Source organism: Pseudopipra pipra, chromosome 1, assembly GCF_036250125.1.
Source record: "Pseudopipra pipra isolate bDixPip1 chromosome 1, bDixPip1.hap1, whole genome shotgun sequence".
NCBI classification, from domain to species: domain Eukaryota; kingdom Metazoa; phylum Chordata; class Aves; order Passeriformes; family Pipridae; genus Pseudopipra; species Pseudopipra pipra.
Genome location: NC_087549.1, coordinates 107455609 through 107483156, shown reverse-complemented (window position 1 = coordinate 107483156; position 27548 = coordinate 107455609). Strand labels below are relative to the sequence as shown.

Sequence of the window (27548 nt, the reverse complement as noted above, 5' to 3'; positions counted from 1 at the left end):
AACATTATAGCCAATGTTTGACTCTGCAGCCATAAAACTTCTAACAGAGACAGCTTAAAATTTCCAAAAGTTGGTTCTCTTCTGGAAAATTATGATGTGGTTTTAAAATAAATCTAGCACCAAACTATCACAAGCTAAATTTGGACAGTTCCACAGATGCCCATCTAGCAATACATTTTGTTTCTCATACAAACACCTTAGCATGAAGCATGATTGTTTTGGTTTTTTTTATTTTCCATCAAAAATAAATATGCAGTGGTTTGTCTTGAAATAATATGTATCTTCCTCCTTTCCTTGCCACTCCACACAGAATCAACCAAATAATTGTAAAGCATAGTGGTAAGACCCAAGATGAGAAGGCCCAGTTCCCATGTTATCTTCAGAAGCAGCACCAGGATGTGCTCTTCACTTTCCACGGGCACAGGTATGTGACAGTGATTTGGTGTTGATCTGGTCCAGTTTGAAAACTAAGGGCCAGGTATTCCTTCTCCCTCCTAATGTCCCACACAAATGTAAGAGAGCAATGCTTTTCCTGCAATTCTCTCCTTGCTCACCTGTGACAGAGGGGGAAGGCAGAAAACTGCAGTATTTGCAGAATATAGCAAATACATATCCTTTGGATCAGGACCTCATTTAGACAACAGCTTCCATATACATGGGAAAGTTTAGGTGTGCTATGAATCGCAAGAAGTGATCTGAACATATCCAGGACTGTAAGATTATCATACATATCCTACTGCACATACTACACAGGGCTGTGCAGAGAGTGCCGTGACTCCCTCACAGTTCTCTTTCTCACTCAGTACTAACTTAAGTCTGCATTTATGCTGCAACCAGCCACTCCAGGATTTTGCCTCTTTACTAGGGACCCTCTCAATTCTGCCATCAGTGATGGAGGCCCCCAGGGTTGTCATGTAAAGCACAGAAATTATGTGATGTTTGGAAAGAAAAAAAAGGCAGGCAGAAAAACACTTAGATATCTGAGTGGAAGGCAAGAACAGAGAATGGAAAGCCTGGCAGAGAAAAGAGGAGACAAGAACACTAATAGGCTGGGAACCACTGGGCTTAGGCAATTAGGTCTCATGTGGAAAACTGCATTCCTTCATGAGACTCACCAGAAAGACTCTTGTGACAAGCTCACATTTCTCTCTACCTTCTGCAGAACAGAAACAAATTACATCCCTTTTCCTATAATTTTGGGAGGGGGGGGAGGCATGGTAGAAATCAAGCTCAAATTTATTTCAGAAAATACTGAAATTATATGTTGGACTCCTTCCTCATATCCGATCAGGCTAGAATGAGTAGGCATGAGCAGACTTTGTGAATTGGTGGAAGGATGTGTAGGCAGCCTCCTATACAACAACTGCATGGGTTAGAAAGTATACGGCAGACAGTCTGACTGTGACTCAACCCGTTTAAGTTCTGAAAGGTCTCTGCAGGATGCCAGCAATTTTCCTGCCTGCATCACCGGCACTCACAAACAGCACCTGCTCCTCCACTGCGACTTCTGAAAGCTTCAAAAGCAAAAGAATTTCCTCCTCAACCTCCCCAAAAGTAGCAACTCAATTAGCTGCAGGGGAAGAATTGTGCCTGCATTGCAACTGCGTGAATAACCAATTTACCAACTCAGCAAATGTAGGGGAAAGGGGATTTTTTACTACTGACCATAAACCAGTTTCTAATTTTCAGGTAATCAAGGTAATTCTTACTCTCAAGGTAACCAGAGTCCAAATGTTGTTTCGATTTTACTAACTTTTAAAATTTGTTTGAAATACAAGAACAGAAAACTTACAGGCATACCACTTACACATTACTCACAAAAATGTAGTAGAATTGGATCCATTATAAAACATACCAAGAGGTTAGTAAGTCAAACTTTTCAGCACAGATTTCAACCCTGTTTTCCCACTCTGGTGAAAATATTTTATACCAAAAATTTTACATGTAATATCTAACAAATATTTGAATTAAATAGATAAAATCAGTGGGAAAAGGGATAAACGTTCTCTTCTATAGATGAGACATGAATTTCAGGCTACAGTAAAATTATATTTTTTTCTGAGGAACACTTAATTTTTTCCTACACAGATGAAGAGTCTACTAATCTAATGGCAAAGAAATTGGGCATAAACTTGGGCAGCCGGCTGGGCAGAATCCAAAATAGGTGGCTAGCCAATGCTCAGACCCAGAGCTGCTAACTTTATTTGCATTTTCTGCCTGAAGCATCAATCCCTTGTGCTTAATGAAAATGACAAGACACAGTATGTGTCTTCTGAAGGTAGAATCTCACCCAAAAGAAGCAGTGAGTCCTGCTAGAATATAGCTGGTCAGAAACATGGAAGAAAAATATAGACAAGTCACCAACTTGTCAGTCATCAAAAGTAAATTCATTAGAATGAGAAATGTGGATCCCAACAGAGACAACATCATAAAGGACTTCTTTGTGACTCATCTGACTTACTGTGAAATTCAATAATCTCCAAGCAAAATCCTACACTTCCTCCCAGATACACCAGAAGTTATCACTATAGTTAGATGCCTGTGAGGAAAACGTAAAATAAGGGAATATTTCAAGGGCACTACATTAGAGGCTAAGGTGTAGTTGCTGTAAAACCAGTTTACCCAATGGCATCTGCTCTTTCTGCCTGGACACACTGTTAAGTTACCAAAGAAGAATGGCAGTACACTCCCAAGTGGAGTGGTAGCTTTGCTTTTGCTGCCTGCTATCACGAATGCCTGAATGAACACTAACTGCAGACACAGGAGTCAACTTACCAAAATTGCAAAGCTACTGTTTCTAGAGAGGCAATCCCAGGCACAAACATGGCACATTTAAACACAGGACAACAACTACCAATTTTTACTTTTTGGGTTACAAATAAAAGAAGTGTTCAGTTTGGTTCCTTTAGCTTACACTTCACCCCAAATTAAGTATGCATCATTATTTTACATCAATATTAGCAATCACTGAAGTGCATGTGTTCAAAAAATAAAGGGAAATGAATACACACCGACAAGCATATATGCATACAAAATATTTCGGTTTCATATATTTATACCTCTCTCCTCTTTCTATCTTGAAAACAAAATAGATCTGTACAATCTTGCACCACAAATTCTTGAGCAAATCAAAGACAAAGCAGCAATAAATGAAAATAGTGATAGCAATGGTGGCATAATTGTATTTCCATGGAAAGGTTTTTCCTCAGACACACTTTACACTCAGAAGAGTTCCAAAAGCACACTGCTACGAGTAACCAGTAACAAAAATTTCAAGATATCTGTACTGAATAAAGTCTGTCTTAAAGTTAACTTATAATTTTATTTTTAAAATTAGTAAAACATAAAGCTGAAGTAGTTTTGGAAGCAAATTGAAACTGGGGGGACACATGACTTCTCTGCTACAAAGGAACAAAAAAAATTATCTGTCACAAAGCTTTATTCCAATCATTTTCTTCACTGTTAATTTTAATTATACACACTGACTGCCTTATAACTATGGAGCTTGGGAAGCTGCCAATTATTTCCTGTGGAAAATTTTAAAATTTCTTTCAGAAATTCAATATTACTTCCATCAATGCATTCCAAAGACTATGTCATGACCTTCTAAAAGTCAAGTCTCTGATGATAGTGACTGATTATTAAAGTGGAATGTGAAAAAAGCCAATGCATATCAGTCACTGATAGCACCAGACAATTAATTTAAAAAGAGAAAGAAAAGATAACTCAAAAGGAAACTAATTCAATAGGAAGCTTTTTTAAAAATTCAAATGATAGCTAACAACAGGCAGTCAAAGAAAACATGTTTGTTTTTTTCCTGTTCGCTAAACAACTTTTCTGCTGGAGGCTCCAGTCATATTGAATAGCAAACAAAATCCTGAGATTCAACATCCGTTAACTCAAAGTCTACATAAACACTCTGTTTATCTCAAGGAAGACAGCACGTAAAGAAAACATATTACTGCAATCTCAGGAATAAGTATGCAACATGAAAAAGGTGAATGAGAGTAGTGGATTGTGGGTAAGTAGGTAAAAAAGAATAAAACGGGAGAAAAAATTGTGATTATTTTTGTTTCCTCCTTCACTATGTAACACCCATATTTTCACCCTGAAATGCCTTTTGCTTTCAAGATTCAGAGTTACCCATCTGCTCCACTGCCTTCACACCCATATTCTTCAACAAATTGCAATTATATTTACTCTTCTTACTTTAGTTTACTAAAGTACATTACTCTTCTACTAGTCTTTGAAACCCCTTTGCCAGTCCCCAAAAGTGTACTTCAGTTTCAGACATTCTTCCCACCTAACTAATCCATTTATTACACAAATTACTCCTAAGCAGAGTCATTTACAGGAGGCAGAAAAAAGAATGAAAAGGGAAGAGATTACTTATTGGCTGTATTCTCTTCTAACTTCTGTTTTTCATTAATCAAGAAGATAACATAACTAGGGTCAGGCAGCTGGGGCATCGTAAGAAAGTGGCAGGTCAGACTGCAGGGAATTGTGCTTCCCATTAAAATGGGCAACACACTCAATATGACTTCCTGATAGTGTCTCCACTTAATACATCACATTCTGTCAGGGAAAACTTTATATATTCCAAGTTCATTTCAAACCAACTCTGGGTTTCAGACTCAATTTCTAATTACTGCATAGAAGAGATATCTCATTTGGGGGCTTAGGAATTAACCTATGTCACAGGAGTCAACTGTATTGCAAAGGGCCAAGTTGAAACTAATCTGTCCTCCTAGGAACCAAAATATTTCCTAGTATCAACAACGAAAAAAAGAAAAGAGCTTGTGTCAAACAAGTGTCTCAGTATGCAAGTAGTACTTATAGCTAACAATTTCTTGAGGAAATTTTAGGTTGATCACAGGAGAAATTTGTTAGGACACAGGAACAGAAATATATCTAAAAAAATAAGTAAAGTCAACAGGCTGTAGAAGTAGAGCAAACTGATGTTGTGGGAGCTTTGGGAGCCAAAGGCCATGAAGGAAAGGTAATGTTAGAAGTAAAATAAGGAACTCGAAAAAGAAACAGGCATGTCAGGGCCCACAGGAAATGACTGTACACCAGCTAGTAAGTCAAGGAGATGAAAAGATAGAAAGTAGGTGCCTTTTGCAATCAAAGACAATCAACGCTGTAGGACTTGCACAACATGGCTCATCTCAGAGGCGTTCATATCGCACCAGCAATGCAAGTATAAACACTAAGTAGAACTCCTCAGGAGTGGTGGATAGGCTAACATACTCCCAAAGCAAGTTTATAGTTTCTAAAGCAGCTTTAGGCAAGCAATTGAACCTTAGAATACCTCTGTAAGGCAGTTCTAGTGTATGTGTACTCTTTCTTAGATGGGAAATACATGAGGTACTCAGGCACTCTCGTAACAGGAACCATGTAAGAATAAAAACAGGCATCTCAAAACAACAAAAGGTCTCAGTAATTCAGCAGCTAAAGTACTGCATTATAGAAACAGAGCTGAGCCAGCAACAAAGTTCTTTCTAAGGAGTGGCTAATTACATGCTTCACTGAATCCAGTTTTTAAGACAGCATTTACAACATGAAAATGAAAAACAAGGAAAAACTGGGAGTTGCCAGAAAAACTCTATTTCAATAGAATTTCTGTCCTCTCTAAATTTTTTCACGCTCTTTAAAACATGACTGTCTCATTTGGAAGAACTGGTTACCTCTACTAAGTATATTCTCTAAACTTAGAATTTTCAAAAGAAGCCTATGAAGTAGCGTAGTCCAGATCTTACCAAATTTTATTGAGAAACAGTAACCAATTCTTTTTTATAAACAAAACCACTATTCGGCATAGTTTATCCAGAAAACATATTCTTTGTCCAGAATGTGAAATAGCCACTCAGGGGCTTATGGGGATTGATAAATACTGTTGTATTGCATACTAACACAGTGTCTTTTTTAAGAGTTATTGCTCGATTCAGACTGAGGAAGAAAGACCTATGTAAAGAGCAAATCCTACAATCTTACGGTCTACTATTATGTCCATGGATATTGGCAGGCCCTTTACAAACCTATTAGAACTTTGACACCAATCTGATTTGAACAAAAAGCAGATGATAATGCATATTAAAAGCTGATTTTTAACTTCTAGTGGAAAAGATCGGAAATGTCTCCTTGCTCTACACAAATATCTTTAAGCAGGTCTGCATGTGCACTTTTTCTTGGGGAGTTAAACCATCCCTATGATCTCCAGTCACTGACATTCTGGACTACCCTCTACTCCCATCTGTGCTTGCCAGGTTTATGCTTGGCAAATACTTAATTTCAATAAAATTCAGGAAAGGTTGTTCTCTTCAGAGGCAGGTATTATTCAGCTGTATGCCTCTTCTCGTAAGGATGCAACATAACTTGCTCTAACTACCTTTGAAATAACAAATGTAGGAAGTGGAGTGGGCAGGGGCCAGGAATGGGTTATGCAAGTGACTCATGATACTTTGTAGGTATTTTACTCTAAGCATGACCTCACCTACAGCAGTAGTTTTAGTGGAAACATCTTAACTCTGAGGACATTGCCAACTCATTTATCTGTCAAGGTATTCACTCATCAAAGCCTTCTTTCCACAAAAAACCCCAACAGTTTTTGGTAGACTTCGAGTAGGTCAGAGAATACTATACAATTACTAATTTCTAAGCTTATCACCATCCCTTATGCATCTGACAAAGGCACAAGTTCATTTCCCTTCTCTTTGCAGGCCTAAGAAAAAGTAGTATTTGCAAAACGTAGTATCTATAACATTTGACTAAGCAACGACAGACTAGATGTACAGCTTTCTCCCAAAGCTTTTACAGACTTATGTCATGTTTTAGTGTCATGTGGTTCACCTTCCTGTTGTTAATAATACCAGGATTTTGAACCTCCTCTACAAAGTCAACTGTAAACAGTAAATCGTCACTGTGAACAGGCAACCACAAAAATCTCAACAATAAGAAACCTTACCCGTATGTAAGCATCCTGGTGATGTTTAGCAAAGTACAGCATGTTGTCAAGGGCCAGCATTCCTGGAGGGGTCTGCGTGAAATCCATCGCTGGGTTTACATGATTCTGTAAAAAGATGGCAAGATCACTTATCTTTACATAAGCTGTCAGCTCCCCGGTGATGAGCACCATGTTAGCATGCTCTGTCAAAAAAGTCCAGCAACAGAAAGCTCTTAACAAAGAAATGGTCCATGCCCTGAAAGAACTTTAAAGCCTATGAGGTTGTCATGTTAGTAATTCACTTCCATAGCTATGGAATGGAATTTCCCAAAGGCTGAATGCTTCAGAAGTGCAGATCTCCAAGTCTTTCATGGCAGATAGACTCCTTGGTGGTACTACAGATTAAAAGTACATGAAAGTGCAGATATTTGAGCAAACAGACAGCTATTTATATAACTGCTATGGAACTATTTCAAATAAACATCAAAACGGAGAAAAAACCTACCAGACTAAATAGCTATATTAAGTCTACTGGATTTTGTGGACTCCTGAAGACAAAGGGCCCCAGAGAAAACTTTATGAAATTAAATAGATTCACCTTGTGGACTTCAGGTACCTTTTTTTGTTACATTCTGAATCTATAAATTTCAACTATAGAATTAATGAATGAACATACCAAATACAAACAGAACTCGTTAGCTTCCACATGCACCTACATATTTCAAATATTTCAAATGTTCAGTTTCACATACTATATGAAAAAAATACATTTGCTCAAAATATTCATTAACCCAGATGATCTTTTGATTGGATGGAATTAAATGTATATTTGAACAAGTTTTATGCAGTTCATGGTTTAGACATGAACATTTGCCTGGCTTCAGCACAGAAGCTGCTCAGAAATACAAAGAAGATTATGTCTCCATCAAAAAATGCCTCTTTTCTGCTATGCTCTTTTATCAATATCACCTATGCAATGTCTCCTGCTCCACTCATCATTCTGACACAAAAAGATTTTCCTAGCTGCTTTGCAGTGGTATTTCTATTCTGCAAGACCCAGCTGACAGAGACTTTAAAAGTGCATTTACTACCAGAAAACTGGTAGAGATCAGCACAGATTTCTGCCATTAGTCTGTTTCCGCAGTGTGCTCAGGGTCTGATCCACCCACCTCACTGACAAAAGCATGGGTTTTACTACTTTTTCTTCTGTTGAGTCTGTCAGGCCATAAAGAGGTAGAAATGTGAGATTTCACCTTCTTGCCTATTTTATCTTTAGATATATCATAGGCTGGTTTTAGCTAGTCAATAATTTATCACTACATAAAAGATTAGAAATAGTAGAAAGCAAAAATTATACATTAAGATGCCTGCTGCAACTTTAAAAGTAGACAAAGATGGCTGAAGATGGCATGCACAATGTACATTTCCAGCTTAGGAGAACCAGTGTACAAGCAAAACAATCATAGGTTCATTATTTGCAATAGGGAATCAAGAGGACATCTAGAATCTTAGATTTTATATGGAAATATCTATGCAGTAGGTATTGCAGAAGGGTGGTAGTAGTCTAGAGCAGGAAGACAATGGCTTACTGAGTTGTATTTTCCCAAAACTCCTTTTTTTCCAAGTTGGGTTTTTGTTTGTTTGTTGTTTTTTCCACTTTTATCCGAATGACGGACAAAAGCACTTCATGGCTATTTCCCCAACTCAAACTTTCATCTTCCATGTTGATGCATTTATCAGTCAGAACACTTAAAATCAGTACAAAACTGCTTCAAAAACATCACAAGCCCAACAAACTTCAGCTTCTGAGAGGAGAAAACTTTTCTTTCTACAATCTTCAAACATTCCAAAAAGTGCATTTTTAAGAGAGGTTGAGTCTGGCAGACACACAAATGTCCACCTGTATATCCATGCATCCATCCCCCAACCCACCATGAATATCTAAGCCAGTCCTTTTATGCATTTGAAACTACCTTCATTTTGGCCATAAAGTACATGTTCTGGGGAACACCACTTGATACTTAGCTGTGTCATGAGGCACATTTCCTTGGGAAAGCTGTTGGGAACCACATGAAGCACCAGTCAACAGAGAATCCTACAGCACCAGTTTTACAATGCCTTTTGTAAGCAGAACTTCAGCATAGGGCTGAACACACACTCTTGGTTCCCATGTTATAGCACAGGTAGGGTGCACTTGGATAAATACCTGGCAAGCAGAGAGAGTACCCATCTACCTTATTCCAGCAATTAAAATATTAGTACTCATTTCACTGGTATTTACAATGTTTAAATAAAAGCAGGATACTTTTTTTAATGCTTTTTTATAAAAAGGTTGACCTACTGTTGCTTGAATAGTGCTTTCTTTCCACATCTCAAATTTCCCATTCTACATCTCAAATTTTATAGAAACTAAATACAGCGAGAGCATGAGAAATCTCATCACGTTTAGTATGGATAACTTATTTTGTCTCTTATGATTACTACTAGTTCTATATGCAACCAGAAAAGTGATCTCTCCGTCACTTCTTACTTTTTCTCCACGTCAAACCTATAAACCCAGCTATTTTTAGCTGTTTGTTTTAAAAGTTTCTGGATCCCAGGATAACTAGGGCTTGATCTTCAGCTCTGTTAAGTCAAATAACTGGAGCTGATAATAGCTGAGGATCCACAAGACAGTTCTGGTATGTGAGAGACAATACATTATCTTCAATTATTCTTCAAATTCAAAAGAAGTGTCAGACACCTTGTTCCCTTTCTCCTTTCTCCCTCCACCTAAAATCATCTTTTTCTTAACATGATGAATGTTTGTAGTTGCAATATTAACTTATTGAGAGTCGGTATGTAATGAGATACAAAGCTAAATTATCTAAAATGCTATAGTGAATAATTCAGAAGTATGCAAACACTCCCACCTACAACATAATTTATTAAATATACAGAACACAGTTCTTCAGGCATATTTGTTGCATCTGTTTAGTACAAAATCTATGGCATTTTTCTCTTTATAAAAAGCAAAGAGTAAGAAATACAAATGGAACAGATTTGTTACGTCAATTTTTTCAGATATTTTTTTATTTTTTCCACTAGGCTGAGTAATAACTATGCATCTTTCAGCTTCAGCTGAAATCTGAGCAGTATTAACTGCTTACACTCTTATGCCGTACATGTTAATATATCAAAAGAATCAGCAATTTGTTAACCAACATAATAGGACACTGTGGAAACAAATATTCATGCTTTTGGACAAGATGTAAACCCAAAATTAAAAAAAAAAAATTAAAAATCATGTGGCATGTTTCACAAGATGACAGCTATTCTGGCTAAATCCCAGCGCAGTAATTATTTCAGAGAACCTAGCATTCTCATGCAGTCCTAGCTGTGTAAAGCTTTCTTCTCTGTCCTGAATGGCCTCACTGTCCTACTTTTGGCAATCTCTGAGGGATGTATAGATTTCAGTTGTAAGAACATGTCCTCACACCGAGATGCCTAATCACAGAAATGGTGTACTGTCCGTAACTGCTAATGGAATAAGTACTGCTCGTTCCTTATATTATTCCTAACAACAGTATCTTCCATGTGAATGCGCCGAAGCACAGAAACCATTTATTTTCCTGCATTCCTAGGCCATTAACATACAAATTTATTTCTGTCTTGACAAATATTGACAGTTCATCACAGATTTTGCACCAGTGTGATGTGCAGCCATGTAAATCAGTTGCCAAATCACGCTAGTTTGTCCTGAGTAGGTGCTAGACCCATTAATAGCTGTTTTCCCAATACCAAAGCAGCTCAGGGGAAACCCTATTCTGAATGCCTAACTTCTGTAGGTTGACATAACAAAAACACACCAGAAGTTTCCAGGGAAGAATCAGGACTGTAAAAGAACTGATTATAGAAAAACTTCAGAACATCTGAAGACTCCAATTTACATGGTGTCATTCTAAATTGAACCCACTCAAAAGTAGTCATGTTTTTTTCTGCAGAAAAAGGAACAATCCGTCTTCCAAGACAACACCAGGACAGCAATCTCTTTCTCCTTTCTTCAATTACTTGCTTACTCATTTTCTAATTCCTTTTAAATCTAAACCATGGTTCTGTGGGCTAGGAAGGAAAGCAATCACCTACCTGGTTCTACAGCACCTGTGCAAAAACTTTCCCTGGATCAAATGAAGAAATCATAGTACGTACATGGATGTTTGTTCCTAAGGACTCAGGACCAGGAGAGTGGGAACTTTTTGAGTTATATTCACAGTGAATTATGAATTGATACACTTAGGTTGCAAGTATCAACAAGCATACAACATCACCATTTACCCCTTCCCTAAATAAACCTGAAGCTTTACACGCAAAATGTTCCCATCTGTTCATTTACACAAGAATTACAAATAAGAAAAAATGCTACATTAAAAAACCACAACAACATTTCTGCAGAGGTAGTCAGCTAAAACTCTTAATGAGGAAATAATTTTGTCCTTTTATTTAACAATGCTATATTCAAAGAGATGATGATGATGCACACAACTTCCACCATCCCATTTAATGAGATACAAGACTGACTCGGGAATTTTCAACCTTTATGTATTCAATGAAAGTAAGAACTAACAGATTTGTTTTTTTCTTGATAGCTCTTTAAATATGAAATTGGGCTTTTTTTTCCCAAAGCCTATTTTTTTAATTTTCCAACAGAACTCTATGATAGAATGAAAATGTATCTGAAGGATCCCTGAATTACTAAATAAATAAATAAATAAATAACCTGCCTGTCTAATGCAAGTGAGAAGTATCAAAAGCTCAGCAACTGCTGTATCTTTGAAAGAATATGCAGGAAGTAATTTAAGATACTTTCAGTGCAAGTCATTTAAATCACATTCCCACCACACATAAAGAACTTCAGTATATTTCTACTGGATATAGTTTTCATGAAGACTTACAAACAATATTTTTATACAATGATGGTAGTTTTTCCTTTAACTAACACATTTTTAGCTCTTCTCAACTTTGTGTTGAGGCAAATATTTGGCCATTTCTACCAGCTTAAGTTTTGATATTTTTGTTGTTGTTTTTGTGACATTTTTGCAATACATATTATTAGACTACAAATGTTACCTTCTAATAATAAAACTCATTCCAATTTATGTAACATGTTAAGCAATAGACTTTCAGGATCAAGTTTGACCTCACCAATATAAAACCAACCTTCTTAATATCAAAGGCACTGTATGTACAATCTGTGCATACTTTGCCCTATGAAAGTTTTTAAAAAAATATTATTTGACTACTGTATTCCCCTAATTCATTGAGCTACTGTGTAATCTAATGTAAAGCACCACAGAGTTCTATGTAAGTAGCCACCAGAAATCTGTCCCCGTCACGAAAGGATGCTATGGTGGTCAAAATTGCAAAAATCTAAATGTTAGGGTAGTGCAATTAAATCAGCTAAAACCACCAGGTAGAACATAAGTGCATGTCAAAAGACAAGCACTACATATTTTCAGTCATGAATAAATCACACGTTATAAAGCAAGACAAAGAGCTCTTGCATAATTCTTTGTATTTTGCACACGCCTGTATTAGGGATACCTATATTACACATACCTATATTACATTCAGCTAATGCTTTGAATTCCAAAATCTGAAGCCCAAGGGACTGCCATTATTTTGAAAGCCTAGAAGAATACAAAATGAGTGCTATAACTTAGAGTGACCACGTCTTGTCCAATGCATGACAACAATGAGCCACCTCTCAGGCTTTAGTTTAGTCAACAAGGGCAGACTTTAGAGTTAGATACATATTTAGCACTTCACAGATTGCTGACTTATTACTGAAGTAATGCTTTCTGGGCAAATGTAGTTATCAAGCAGTAACAGGTCTCTTTCAGGCATATTTAGAATGAATCAATGGGACGTGGCCTTTTCAATTACACTTTTTTAGCGTGGAAAATTACTTCCAGATATCTCCCCATATCCACTGAGTTTACAGAATAACTGAGTAAGCTGTCAAATATCCACTTGCACATACAGTTAGACTGGGTCAAGAAATTAAAAGTCATACTAGTTTATTATTATTCCAGATATTTAACAGCCAGATCCTGCCAGATTTCCTGTCATACACTTTTGGGCAAAGTCAGTCCACTTTAGATTGCTGCTGGATGAGACATGAGTTAATCCAGACGGTTTTCACTGCAGGGAACTAGGGACCTTTCCCATGAGACTTTTTTGAGGCCCAGCAGAAAGTGTATGAGGCAGGTGTCCCTCCAGCCAGTGCTGCTGGAGAGCAACCAAGGGCTACAGCTTTTCAGATAACTCCAGCTCTTACAAAATCATGCTGGAATATATTACCCACATCCTGGCCAGCAAGATATTTTCATATTGTTTGAACTACAACACTCATGAAATACACCAGGAAAAACTGGCATAGGGCATTCTCAACCTAAAAAGAGCTACTGTTATAAATATAGGCTTTTTTATGATTTCAGAATGTGCAGGAGATCAACTAGTTTAATTTTACCAGTGTCATTAAAGCAGCTTGCCTTCTCTACACATATAGGATCTAAGGCATGAATTCCCATCCTGCCCAGCAGGAGAATTATCAAGCTAGCAAGATGACAGTCATGTGAGAAAACAGTGTGAACAATGCTAGCAGGAAGAGCAAGCCAAAGAAATTAATCCATCTACACTACAAATAAACACAGATTAAATGTTTGCAACGAGACAGAAGTCATGCATGCCAGAAACAAAATCTGCCTGAGTAATTTTATTTCTGTGAGTCCTATCAGATGTGTCAATTAGTTAGACTTAGTGTTCCTAAGTCTAATTTTGGCATGAAAAGCTTTTTTTGAATTTAGGTAAGCTTAATGGAAGTGAAGGAAGGTACACTGTGACTTCCACTCATTATTTAAGCATAATGGCATAATGGCTCCACAATTAAGGAGAAATTCAGAGCACTTCAACAGACATTTTTTATAAAACTTAAGGAAAAGATAAAAAATAGCTAACGAGTGTGCAAAAATATATATTTTAGCATATGGACAAAACACTTGAGTTGCATTGACTATCAACAAGAAAAAAAATATATATTTCTAGACCCTTTTTTTAAGTAAAAAGTTCAAAACCAAGTTCTGCCACATCCTTGGCTGCTTGAATCAGATTTTTCTAAGCATAAGATTACAGAGAGAGCATATTTTTGATTGTTTTAGTTACACTCCAGGCAGTTCTATCTAAACTTAACTATTTTGACATAACATTTGCTTCTGTAATTTAAGGTGCATTAATTTAAACAACTTTCATTTGTGGTTTCTTTTATAGAAAAAATACTTAAATTATAAGCAATCAATTAAGATCAGGGTAAAAATAATCACTAGAACTTTCCTGAGGATGTGTATCTACAGGGAACCCACATGTGAAGCAGCCCACTTAATTGATGCATTTGCCTCTCCCTTATGTCATCCCTCAGAAGACTTGAATGAAATTCTGAATGGGACCCTTCCTGCTGTAACAACTGTCATCTCCAGTAAAGGATATGATGCTTATGTACTATGGTAGGCACAGTACAACCACAGAACAAAAAGACTGACACTTCATTTGTGTAGTGAATTTTACTGCCCTTGGAATTTCATTAATATCAATGACTGCGGTGGCTGAGGACATCCCTGCATCCTTACAATCTGTGTTGCTTTGAGAACAGTGAGCTTTGCAAGGAACCTAAAGCCAATGCCAAATATCAGAAAGGTAAGTTGGGATAGATCTTGCTCTCCTTTTAGATACTTCTGTAAAAAGGTTTCACATTTTTCTTTTTCAAGCAAGCTAGCTAAAACAGCTCTCATGTGCAAAAGGAAAGGCTCAGGCTGCATTTAGTTCAAATAAAGAATACAGAGAAGTCAGCCCTGTGTCTCAGAAAACCCCCATTCAAAATGAATCAGCTATGTGAACCTACTGGCTGCCTGGCAGCCAGATAGAGCAGCTGTCCAAATTTAAAACAGAAAACTCCATCCCAGAGCTCCAGGAAAGAGAGCTGAAATGTAGTCTGTGGCTGGGCATACAGACTTGCAGAACTGGATGAAAAAGCCTGCTACCACTTTGGAACCTGTTGTTCACACACTGACACTTTGTTTATTACCTTGTGACCAAGTTAAGCTTCTAGTAACCACAGAGAACAAGCTGAAAACCGATCTACAGCAAAGGAACTGTCAACATATATGATATTTTAAATACCTCAGGATGGACATACCCATGTACAAAATTACTATCTCTGCAGTCAAATCTTCCCCCTGTTTGAGTAGAAATGGCCAAGCTTTGTAAAAGTCAGGGACAGGTTTGGAGTCAGGACCAATGTCTCCTAAAACCTGTGAGTCCATATTTCTATCTTAAGTCAACAATATCCTGTGCCCATTCTATAGGATAACATCATCTGTCCTCAATAGCAAGGTAATAAAAAAAAAAAAAAAAAAAAAAAAAGAAAAATCATTGGATCTATTCATTAGAAAATTTCAATTTTTCTTTTCCTCCCTCTACAAGAATGTGGAGCTCTTGTGACTCACTCTGCAAATTGCTGATATGTTTTGTAATTAACACTGAATTTACACAGTTTCCCAAAACTACCATCATCAAGCAAGGGTTTGTCTGGAATCAGCTATCCAAGCCAAGCCTTGTGAAACAGATGAAGCTCACACTACAAAAGAGGAGAGATGTCATTATGGCTGATCAGTTTTGTGAGGGCTGTTTCTTCATCTTATTTTTTTGTATGCAAATTCTGAGGCATGCAGGGTACATAATATCCAGAGAAAGATGTCCAAGATCCATCTCTAGGGGACAGAGTCAGAATACAATTCTTCTGTTACGATACACTTGAAGCAAACTACTCAGCCCAGCTACATTCAAATCTATGGAGCTTGCCTGCCCCCACGAGTTTATAACTGGGATGCATATAGTAAATGAGCAGCAAACAAGAAAACAATTGGATAAACAACACATAGTATATAAAAAATATGCCATAAATTCAATGTTCCATTGCACCTAGTTTTAAATTAGTACATTTCCATTTGTATGTGGATTTTCTTCAATAGAAGCATGTTTTTTCAAATCACATTGAGTTTAAGATTTTTATTTTACAATTTCACAATTAAAAATACTGGAAAGGTATAAAAATACTTTAAAAAACTTTTCTTCTCTTTTTGCAAAACAATTTTCTTCATTAAGAAAATTATTTAAAGGATGATTCCTTCAACGGATATTTATAACAAGCACAAAATCATCCAATAAAGTATTAAAAAATCAAAACAGAAGCATTGATGTTACACAGAGTCAGTTCATTCACACTCACCAACATACAACTACAGTTATTTCATTCTGGTTAGTTTTAACTTCATTCTTAAAGTGATACTGAAAGGTCAAAGAAGCTTGGTGGCTCATCGAGATGTAATTATTTTTTCTTTCCTTTAAATCTGTTCTTCTCCGGAAGGACTACAGCTAAGAGGAATTCAGCTACATATGGTTAAAGGCTGGTTGATCCATTTTAACAATGATCGAGTTGTCAGATGCCCATAGCTCCTGACAAATAAACCTGGGAAATCGCATGCAGCTGCATGGTAAACAAGAACCCCAGCTTTAACATATGGATTTGCTGGCCCCTGTTATCGATCACTACAAAGATGCATCTGACCCAGGAACCTCATTCTGTACAGTTACCAACTCAGATCAACAGTGCCAAGTTTATGTAAAATTAGTAGGTTCTCTACCACACACATATCATCCACTGCGCGTGCCACAAGGTCTGGCTTTCCTGGTTACAATGTACCCCTTTTGGTTAATAAAAAAAAGTTCCTCAGGTTTTCTCCCAGCCATTTAAAACCTCACACCTCCAAAGAGCAATAATTCTCTTGCATTCCTCTGTTAGCACTCAGGATCAGCAGACTACAGTCTGGTGACAAAGAAAAAACGCATTGTCTTTGGATTTACCAATAAATTTACAGTTTTCATCACCTAATTTTTTTTTTTCATTCTTGAGTATTTATTCCACACTGCAATCTGGAGTCACATGACAGCATCTCCCCTGTGGCCAGAGGAGGTCACCTCTCTCCCTCAGGAGGTTACACCCCACTCACATGTAGGGCAAGCAGGCCGTTTCCCTGCTTGTGCCTAGCAGGCACCTACCCACGCTTCCTTGCACTGCTCAAAGTGGTACAGGGGCTTAACAAAGAGATTTGCAGATCAAACGCTAACCCTGGGGGCCACCTTCCTCTAAGTTATACCAGAGGAGATATCTCCCACCACTACACATCGACTGGAACATCTCAGCAAATCTAAATGCCAGTGTGGAGAGCTGAGTTTCAGTTGCAAACCTCAGCGTGCAGCGCTTCATTCTACGTGCAGCAATACTTTTTCCGGCGCAGCCCTGTTTTTCCCACAGCCTAGCACCATATACATAGCATGACATGAAACCATGGAATGCTTTGTTTATGCCAAACAGTAAGTTAAAACTATGAAACTATGTTTACAGGAAAGAATGCAATAGGTTACACACCTATGGACTCCTAACAGTACCAAGGACAGGATGGCTGTGAGAGTAAGCTTGAATGATTTTTGTATTTCTGCCTCTCAGGTTTGGAAGAATATCGATACTTTGCTGCTATTGCTCACCTTTGCAGAACACAGTCTGAGTTGGTGACCAAATGTAAGGTTTTCTGATTAGATCTATAACTATATTTAAAAAATCTCATCTCTTGCAGATTTGTAGAGACTCTTGGGGGTGGGTGGGGGAAAATAACTAAAAAAATCCAGATTGCAAGAAAGCATCCCTGTCATAGAAACTACATAAGGCTGAAAAACACTCAGACACAGGAATATTTTGGAGGGATAAAATATCTCACCAGTAAGTGCCAGAAAGGAAAGTCCACTTACAGTGAATTGTATCACAAACTACATCATGAAAGCCAAATTAAGTAACGCACAGAGGCATCATTTAGCCTAAACATCAAACATTTGCTGGCATTCAACTGACAAATGGGAATTTACAGCCCAGAACAGTTATTTCTACTATTTCTAAGGCTGAAAAGATTGTGTACCCATGCAAGTAAGCTGTTGAAAAGCTTCTGTGAACAACTGAGAACTGGTACGATGCTAGTGCCCTCTGCTGTGCAATATTATAGATTAGTTATCAGCTTTCTTTTAAAATTAGGTTCAGCTGTACTCCAAATAATACTGAGCCATATACATAGGGTAAGTCAAGTATTTCTATCTTCAGGTGAATTGTAAAGAAAAACAATCCTGACAGACATTCAGTATTACTGTAAAGACAAGATCCAAGTACTCTCTTAGAAAACATTTTGTGAGATTTCCATGTGGAGCTGCACATTGCAAAATAGTCTAAAATAGTCATCTAATAAAATTAAAACTTTCTTTTGTTTTTCAACAAGTGAAATGGAGACTTGGTTTGGGGTTTTGGTTTTTGCTTTGTTCGTTTGTTTTTGGTTTTTTTTTCAGACTGAATTATCTCCATATAGCTTCAGAAAATTTAAATCATCAGTTCATTTATATGTCCTTCTTCTTTCATTCTGTTTTTCTTTTATTGTACTTCACATATTTTGTTCACCTTCTCATACAGCTTTCAGCACCTCTCCTTGCGGTTGCTCTGTTAGAGATCTATTAAGCAGCAATATTCACAGAAACATTAGGGAAGGAATATGACTAAAGCAAACAAACTTGAAAAAGTGTTTGAATTATGGGTAAATCTGGTTGCGCCACTTGCAGTTCAGGTTGTCTGACACTTTCCACTTTTAGACTTTAGTATCTGATACTTTACAATTATTTTAACTATTAGAACAGAATGCCTAACCTTTTCTTTCTGTTCAAAAGCCTTAGCAAGATTTAGCAAACTATTTGATCATTTTTAGGCATGTTTTTTTAAGCTCTGCATCGCTCTTATTAAATCAATTTTTACATAACTGTTTTGTCAAGAAACCCCAGCCCACTCATGCTACGCAAGAAAAACTTCTAAGACTTGCTCTTGTGTCAGTTTTGAGATTCCTTTTGAACATAGCCTACATTTGACTGAATTAGAAATGCTCAGGATTAACTGAATTTAACAAATCTCTTTGAAACACACGGTTTTTTTTCTGAAGATATTGCCTGTCCTGAGCATTCCCTGGCCCCATCTTCCAAGCTTAGAGAAAAAAACAAACCAGGAGTGGAGTGGAAAGAGAAGGGCTCACAGAATAGTGAGATGTGAGTGTCAAAGTCAAGCATTTGGGAGCAGAAAGGCTTAGAAGAAGAAGCACTAGAGTGTTAGGGCAGGAAACAAGACAGATGGGAAGGAAAACTACAAATATCAGCCTAGAGCTGAACAAGAGACAAGGATCATGACAGAAATAAGGCGCAAAGTGTAAAGGAGAAAAAAAGCAGAGGTAGATAAAAGAAATACTACATATGCATGTATTTCAATGGGACAAAGAGTAAGGGAGTGAATTAAGGCTTTAATGGTTATCTTATTTCTATCTTTTCCTAAAATTCAACTTTGCTGCTCTTCTAGTACAATGTGGTGCTGCACTTCTGGTGCACACAATATTAATAAAAAACACAAGTATTTCAAACATTTACATCCATTCAGATGTTTTTATTGGTTTAAGACCAATATTACTCAAGGTCCTAGGCTGTTATTCCCAGTGATTAGATCTTGTTCTTGTGATATTCCTATACACAGCAACAGGATTATAGAGATAAATGTTGCTCTCTGAAAACAAAATGACAGAACTGGTCCTCAAGATATGTTTTTTCTCAAACAATTCCAAAGAAGTGTTTATGAAAGCAAAAACAGTCATATAAATCTGCCACTAACTATGTCTCTTTACTAAAAAGATGATCAATTACTGAAAGTGACAGTCACTATACAAATACATTCTTTCATAATAACTAGAAATAAATACGTATGATTAGCCTTCATCTTTCAAAACTTACCCCAAGGAATAAATCAGTAATGGCTTTTTTCTAAAATAGGTGCTGAAAAATTTCAGCTTCAAAACGAAATGACACAATGGAGAATGATGCTCGCAAACAACGGAGAAGAGCAACCTCTAGTGGTCATAAAGGTAAAAACGAGAGGAGAAATCCTGTCTATATTCCTGTCTTGGCCCACTGGTCCAACAAAAGGGAATTTCAGTGGCAAAGGGCAGAGCATGTTTTGTTTTGATCCTGGCCATACCATCTTCAAATTTAAATCTGTTAAATAAAAAGATGCTCAAATCTACAATCCATGTATTACAAAGAAAGGTGAAAAGAAGATTCTCCTTTCTGGTGGACTGCTATAAGACATGGGTATTGCTGTGCTGAATAGTGCTTAGTTATTACCTATCATTAGTAAATGACAAAATGTTTTACTTCAGAGTGAGCCATATTTACATATAGAAATAGGGTAACTGATATGAGGGGTCTGGCGCTTGCTTCTGTTTTGAGGCAAAGCAGCCTCAGCTACTGCGTATCTGAATAGCTCAGTAAAAGAAAATCTTCTCTGAGTTGTTTTTTTTTCCCTAGCAACAACTGATTTCACAAGTTTTGAAACAGTAGATAGAGAAAGAGAGGGTTGTAGGAGTAGAAAGAGTGGAGGAGGGAAAATTACTAATAGCTTTCAGTAGTACAGACAATCTGTCATCTATGCTGTTCTACCATTAAGCCAACTATTAAATCTTAACAATTTAAAATTTAAAAAGGATCAGATCTAGATTAGCACATATACAGTATTATTCTAAAAATGTTCCTCTGCCACTGCCAAAGCCAACAAGAGAATCTGAATGTAAGAAAGCAATACTTCTATTACCGTTGAAAAGCTTTCCCAAAGGATAAAAACCTATGATCACTGCAGAATATCACCAGCTGGAGGAAACAACAGGGATTTGTGAACCAAATAGCTGAAAATGACCATTCATGACCTTTGTGATGAGTTTTTCAGCATTTAATACCAGTTCCAGATTTCAGTCTCAAATAACAGAACTTCAGCTTCCTGGTCAGGGCTTTTCCAGTCCTACAACTGATAATGCTGTAGGACTTCACACAGTCAGGTCTTCATTTTTTAGGAAGAAAAATTATGACCATCCTCAGGTCTTCAACAAGAATAGCTAAGTAAAGGCATCACACGGGGTCTGCTTTGTCCATATCCCTCTCCCTCTCCCTCCTGGGAAAGTTTTATCCTCCCTAGTTTGCAGACTGCTACCATTAATCCAGATGACCAGCTGGAACAAAGAGGCTTCAGAGATCTAGCTGACATTAGTAACTCCACAGAATTTAAGGACTATTCATATTCCTGCAGGGCTTGGTATCCCAATGCCATCCTGGTCTTGCTCCATTTTAACTTTCTAAAGCTTTAATCAATCTACTGCTTAATTGACTACCACTAATCCACACCATGCAAACTACTCAGAGTTGTGCACTGCCCTTTCACTGCACAACTTCACTCTTTTTACTTTCCATCAGTCAACAATAAAGGATGAATTATTATCACACAACAACCTAAGTACTGATCTACTGTCTTTCTATCACTGCAAATCTGAACTTTCTTTTAATACACACACACCATCTCCAGGAAACCTGTGACTCAAACCTGTGGTAAAATAATTTATCGCTATAGGTTACAATAAACCAGCAGTTTAAGCTAAATTCTTCAAAACTAGGATGCAATTATTTCACAGCCCAGAATAATAAGCAAAAAGTAACATCATATCTTTAAAAAAAAAAAGTTTAATTTATGTTTGAACTATTCAAGTCACAATCCCACAACATTATGTTAAAAGAAATGAAGGGGAAAGCATTTTGTCTATAGATCATTTAAGAGGTGGGGTTAGTAGTGCTGACTATTATTACCATTGCCCAGCGTTTCCCATTACTAGATGCTGTTCCCAGCTTTTAATGTCTTGGATAGTACTTATCAGGCAATTGAAATTTTTCACACTGAGGCAAATATTAATATTGGGACCATGTAGCTAAAACTAGCCAACCCATTACTGAAAATACAGCACAGGAAAAATGCAAATTGTTGATTGTCTTTAGAAAGTCCTGACAAGTTTCAGTGCAAGGGCTGGAAATGAGAGCCAGCTGACTGAGCAGGCTTCATACTGGTGGAGGAACAAACAGAGGAGGAGGTGGAGAGAGAGAGACAAGGGAAAACCCAGAGGAGAAGCATATCACAAGGAGGGAGTGAGAATGAAAAAAGATGAAATTTAGAGAGATTGAATGAATGAAGTAATGGGGATTGGCGATCACACATACTGGGAAGAGATGGATTCAAATGGAGGTCAAAACGGAACAAAGAGCCCAAGGGGATTGGGAAATGAAAACCAAAGACTCGGGAAAGAAATGGAGAGAGAAAAGCCATAGGAGCTAAGGAGTTGGAAAGCAAAGCGAGACACCACAGTAAAGAGACTCAATAGAATATATCAACACCGGAAGGAGGTTACTGAACACAATCAATTTAATTTGTTCAAAGGATAAATATTCTGTCATACAGAAGACAGCCTGAGAAGGGTTTCCATTTGAGATGGCTGCAGGAAAAAATATATGGGAAGAAGCAGAACGGATGCAAAGGGAATAAATCATTCAGGTAGTTATCCAGGTAGCTCCTGTCTTTGTCTTAAGTTACTCTTGGCCACAGCAATCTAAGGACTCTCCATTCCATATAGTGAATGACTAAGTTTCACCTGCTCTGGAGGAAAACCCCCTGGCTCGCTACAGTCTGACACGTAAATGGGTCATGCTTGGAAAGGTAGTGTCTTGAACAGCTACTTCCCATTTGCTGGTGGAACACAGCTAACCTAAACTTCAGGCCAAACCTATCAGTTAAGTCAGCAACAGATCTGGCCTGGTGAGAAAGCTATACCTAAAGACAAGGAGACTTTAAGAGAGACTGCAGGACAGGTGACGTACAAAACAGTCACTAACTCTATGCTCTTCATTTTCCAAATAGCTGATTTGATACACTCAGCTCTACAGACTGTAACACTGGTACAGGTCTAACAAAAGCCATGCACTGAGGAAAGCAGTGGGTGTTCCAAAAAATAAAGTCCTGAGAGTATATTCCTTTAGCCAGAAAATTCAAGAAGGGAAAAATATTCCCTTCATCTCTAAATGGGCAACACTATCCCTAGGCTTCAGCTAATGAACTATTCAAAGAGACAATGAGAAGCACCACAGAAGAACCTGTGAGAAACCTGAATAGTTCTTATCTTCAGAGCGCTACTTGGATGTTGTGCTGTAACACAAGGGATTTTTGAAGAAGATGATGAAAAGATAAAACAAAGTAGCTGCTCATCTGGGACGTGAAGAAGAAAAAAAAGTACAAGTCTGGAAAAAATCTCAAAAGAAAGTCAGATTTACATTCTGCCTAAGGCATGCTTTGGCTATTCTCAACTAACTTTGAAGTTTCTTTCCAGAGATCTCTACAAGACAAATTCTCCAAATTATCTATTCTGGTGTTGCTTCTCCTCATATTAGAAAGTTTTTGCAACGTCTAACAAATAGGCTATGTGGCTATTTAAGTCATCCATCTAATTACTCATGTCTCCTTTCAGACTTCTCTAAGCAACCTTGTTTGTTGGGGTTTTTCTCATATAGTACTCATGGGTTTGTTTCCTGGATGCACCACTGTGAAACATATTATACAAACTTTCTCATAAAGGATTGAGTTCCATCTTTAAACTAGTAGCAACTTTTGTCCCCGTCGTTCCAACTAAAAATCTTTCCCATAAATGGATTGCCATCTCTGCCTTTTAGCTTACATATAGTTTCCTCCATCTCAGCACTTTTACACTTAAGACTTCCACAGCATTCAGCCTGATTGGCTAAACAAGGCAACCCCTCTAAATCAACTTTTGTAAGACATCTCCCTTATCACTGCACAAGCCTCACACTCTGCACACATCTCACATTCAGTCACTCCAGGAGTCACTGCACAGTTTACTGAAATTATATAGTGTTCTAGATGATGTCTGAGAAATGCAGAAAATGGCCTCAACAGTTTATCTGCTTTAAAAATATCTTTCCGGATATATCCTAGCTTAACATTTGACTTTTTTGTGGCTATGTTGCACAATCTCTCTTATCTTTTGCTACAGACAAGATACTTGCCTGAAGGTGAAATTCTTGCCAGGGGTCCTAAATGAACACCATATCTCTTTGTATCACTGAACGAAATTACATTTCTGTCTCTGTAATCCAAAAGGTCATCTAATCTGTGAATAACATGGTGATTCTTTCATCAGTGCTTCCCATATTTGTTTCATCAGAAGATTTCATCTGCATATGTTCATTCCCTTATGTCCCCACCACTAATATTTTGAAAGTCAAGCCCATGCCTTCCTCTTGAAGAACACTCCACTATTCTCTATTTTAATTTTAATTGTCACTTTTTATCAGACAGTTCCTTACTGATTTCAAAGCTCCTTCATTAAACCACATTTCATTTTACTACACTAATAAATTCCAATGTGGCACAGCAGAATTATGAAATCACTTTCCATGTTGGCTTTTTGCATTTATACTAACCACTTATATTTAATTAAAGAAAATTCAAAAAAACCAAACAAATAAAAACCCAGAAGCTCTACACAGCAAAAACTTCAGAAAACCTGTTCTAGGATGATAATTTTGGGGGGGTTTTTCCCAACATTTTAAGCTACCTAAGCTTCTTAGAATTTGTTCACGGCTGCCTCTAAACAAATCCATTTGCTACAACTTCTCAATGACAGTAGCAATGTTTAAAAAATTATTATGAAAATATACAGCATTATCAATTTTTATTAACTATTACCTACCTCGATTATGGGAATTAAGTTTACTCGAATGTAAGGCAGAGTATTCAGGCTATTTAATTTGCAATTGACTCAGAAAATAATAAATAATTCAATAGGGTGGAGTGTATCTTAGATCTCCTAATTGGGTATTTTAGTTGTATTTATTAGCATTTTAATAAATGTCCTCAAGACTGTCTCCACTGAAATTCTCTTTGCTCATAATAAACAGTTTATCACAACCACCTGGAGAGGTCTTGTGGTTGCTTTAAAACTGAATGGATGTCTTTAACTATGAAGTTTTACAAATTATATTGTAAACTTCTGAAACCATGTCTGGACTTTGTCTCTTGGGGACATTTTATTTGTAGTGGGGTAAGACTTTTTGATGTGGCTGAGAAAAATAAATAAGATTCTTGCATTTCCCATACAGAAAGAGAACAAGCAGTTCAGGAACAACTAAATGGCTAGACATAGTTTTACTCTCTCCCTTGGAATGAATGTTTAATCAGTTCAAGAAATTAGCTTCCTGACCATCAGTACCAGTGGAATGAAGACAGCATTCAAAGTCAGCCTCCTATTTGGCGAGTTTCTTGTGCCACACAGCCAAAACACGGGAAAGAGAAACCTCCCATCATTCAGATTATAGATCAATTTGCTAATGCAACCCTTTACCTGCAACTTATGAAAGCACTGAGGAAACTTTAATGAAAATAAGTAGATGGGGTGAAGGCAGCCAAGAGTCCAGTAAGAGCACTGCCCATGCAAGAGGCTGGGGATAACCAGTCAGATTTCACAACAGATCCTGCTTCCTTCCCCAGCCCTGTGAGGACGGTCATATTCCTCTTCAGCTGAGAAAAAAGTGTACAAGCAGTGTCACCTGGGCTCTTAGCTCAAGGTAAAACTTCTGTACAAGAGCAGAATAACTCTTCTTGCAGTTCACCATTGACATTTTTATTATTTGTACATTGCCTCATCACACTGTCAGTAGGATAACCTACGTCCCATTAGGATTCTTGTTATGGTGTTCCTTTCACAGCTTACTTTCACATATTTCTTCTTATCTCCCATTATGCCTCCCCGCATTTTCTTCATTGCTTTAATCCCAGTTCCATTCCCTCCTAAACTTTGCTCCCTATCCCCTTGTGAAAGGCTATCATAATTAAATAGTAAACAGTGCTGCAGTTACCCTTGACAACTGCCACAGTGTTTTCAGTAGGCTTCCCAATGAACAGCCCAAATGAGAGGAATGAAGATAATGAATGAGTCTCTGCTGCGCAGGCAGTGCAAAAGTTCCTGCAAACTCAGACAAGACTAACACATTTTGATTCACACCAAGTGTTTTCCTAACAACCCTATCAACTAAAACATGTTGTTGTGAATAATCTCAGCTCTGAAGAATCAAAATATGTCCTGTGAGATAAACAAAACCATTGGAATAACTAGTGCCAGACTTCAAAACTAGTGATACTTAGTCCTTGTTAAGAAGCAGAAAAAATAGAATTGAAATTCATATCTGTGTGTGAGTACTAGTTCAAATTCTGTTAGGTATTCTGTTATACACTCAGTTTTCTAGCTCCAGATTTAAGAAAGCAAGATCAGATTTTCAGAGGAGCTGAGTTTTCAGTATCTCATAAAACTAGAGTGAGCAGTAGATATCTGAAAGTGATCAGCCTGAAGTAGAGAACAATTGTTTTCAACTTCTCTCCTTGATTCTTCCATATGCCACAATCTCTGTACGTACAACTCCATGATGACTTCAGCATACCCCATTATTCCCTCTGTGTTTGTCACCATTTCCTTCTTTGCCACCAGCTACTTTTCCTTCTCCTATGACAGTGACCCCCACCTCTGTTCCCATCTACCCCAAGCTGGGGGCTCTATATCCAGCCCATCTGTCTCTAAACTAGGGTCTGCATTCTCTTTTAGTTTTAGCCATGAGGGCAGAAAGTCCTCTGCTCATCTCCTTATAGGAATTGACAGTCTCAGAAGCTGGGATAGCAATGGTCTTGTATCACATAGGAACTGAGAATAGATTAATAGATAACAAAAAAACACCCACATACTGAACTTCAAAAGCTTCTCAAAGCACTAGTTTTATGATGATGCTTACAGCCCCAAAATGCCAAGATCTTCCCTTCCCATTTATTTACTTATGACTCCTTACAGATACAACAGCACTGATCCAGCAGGAATTTTTCCTTACTCATCAGTCATGAAAACAACTATCAGAACCCAGAAAGCCTCTACCCAGTTCCCTTATGGTTTTGGGAGAACTGAGCCCTACAATCACAGAGCTGAGCAGAGCACTCAAACTGCACAGTGAATTTCAACTTGCACCAACAGTGTTGAAAACTGTGGCTGCTGTACTATATTCACTGTACATTTGCCAGGCCAACAGCACAGTAACAAATCACGTAAGCTATGAAGCATACCATTTTACCCCAGGAGAAAGAAAACTGCATACTAACCTAGAGCAAACAATAAATCAAGATACTGATTGCAGTGTATGTACATATGCATGCTCTGTTTCCAGAGGGGGGAAATACACATTATTTATCAACATATAGTATGCAACAGTTTAGCCAGATTGTGCTTTGTTCCCCAACACAGTTTCAGGCAAGACTAGAACTCCAATTCATCTGATCAAGTCCGGGTAAGAGATTCTGCATCCTCTATTCAGAGGTGGAAGGACTTCAAGCAAACAAAACACAAGGCCCTACAAGTGAATACCACTGAGATCTATCTCAGATTTATTGTGTTCATCAATCCATATCATTATTAACAGACTTCGATGACTTTACAGGGATGAAACAGATCCATTAGGCAATGCTTGTTCA

The 27548-nt window shown here is 37.5% G+C and overlaps 1 protein-coding gene across 1 annotated transcript in view; it reads right to left on the bottom strand.

Annotated features, from left to right (window-relative positions):
- ELMO1 (engulfment and cell motility 1) overlaps positions 1-27548 on the bottom strand; it is a 316924-nt gene that overhangs the window by 160579 nt on the left and 128797 nt on the right. Inside the window, exon 15 of the mRNA XM_064669895.1 lies at positions 6965-7069. Within this exon, the coding sequence (XP_064525965.1) occupies positions 6965-7069 (105 nt within the window). The remainder of the gene's footprint in view (positions 1-6964; positions 7070-27548) is intronic.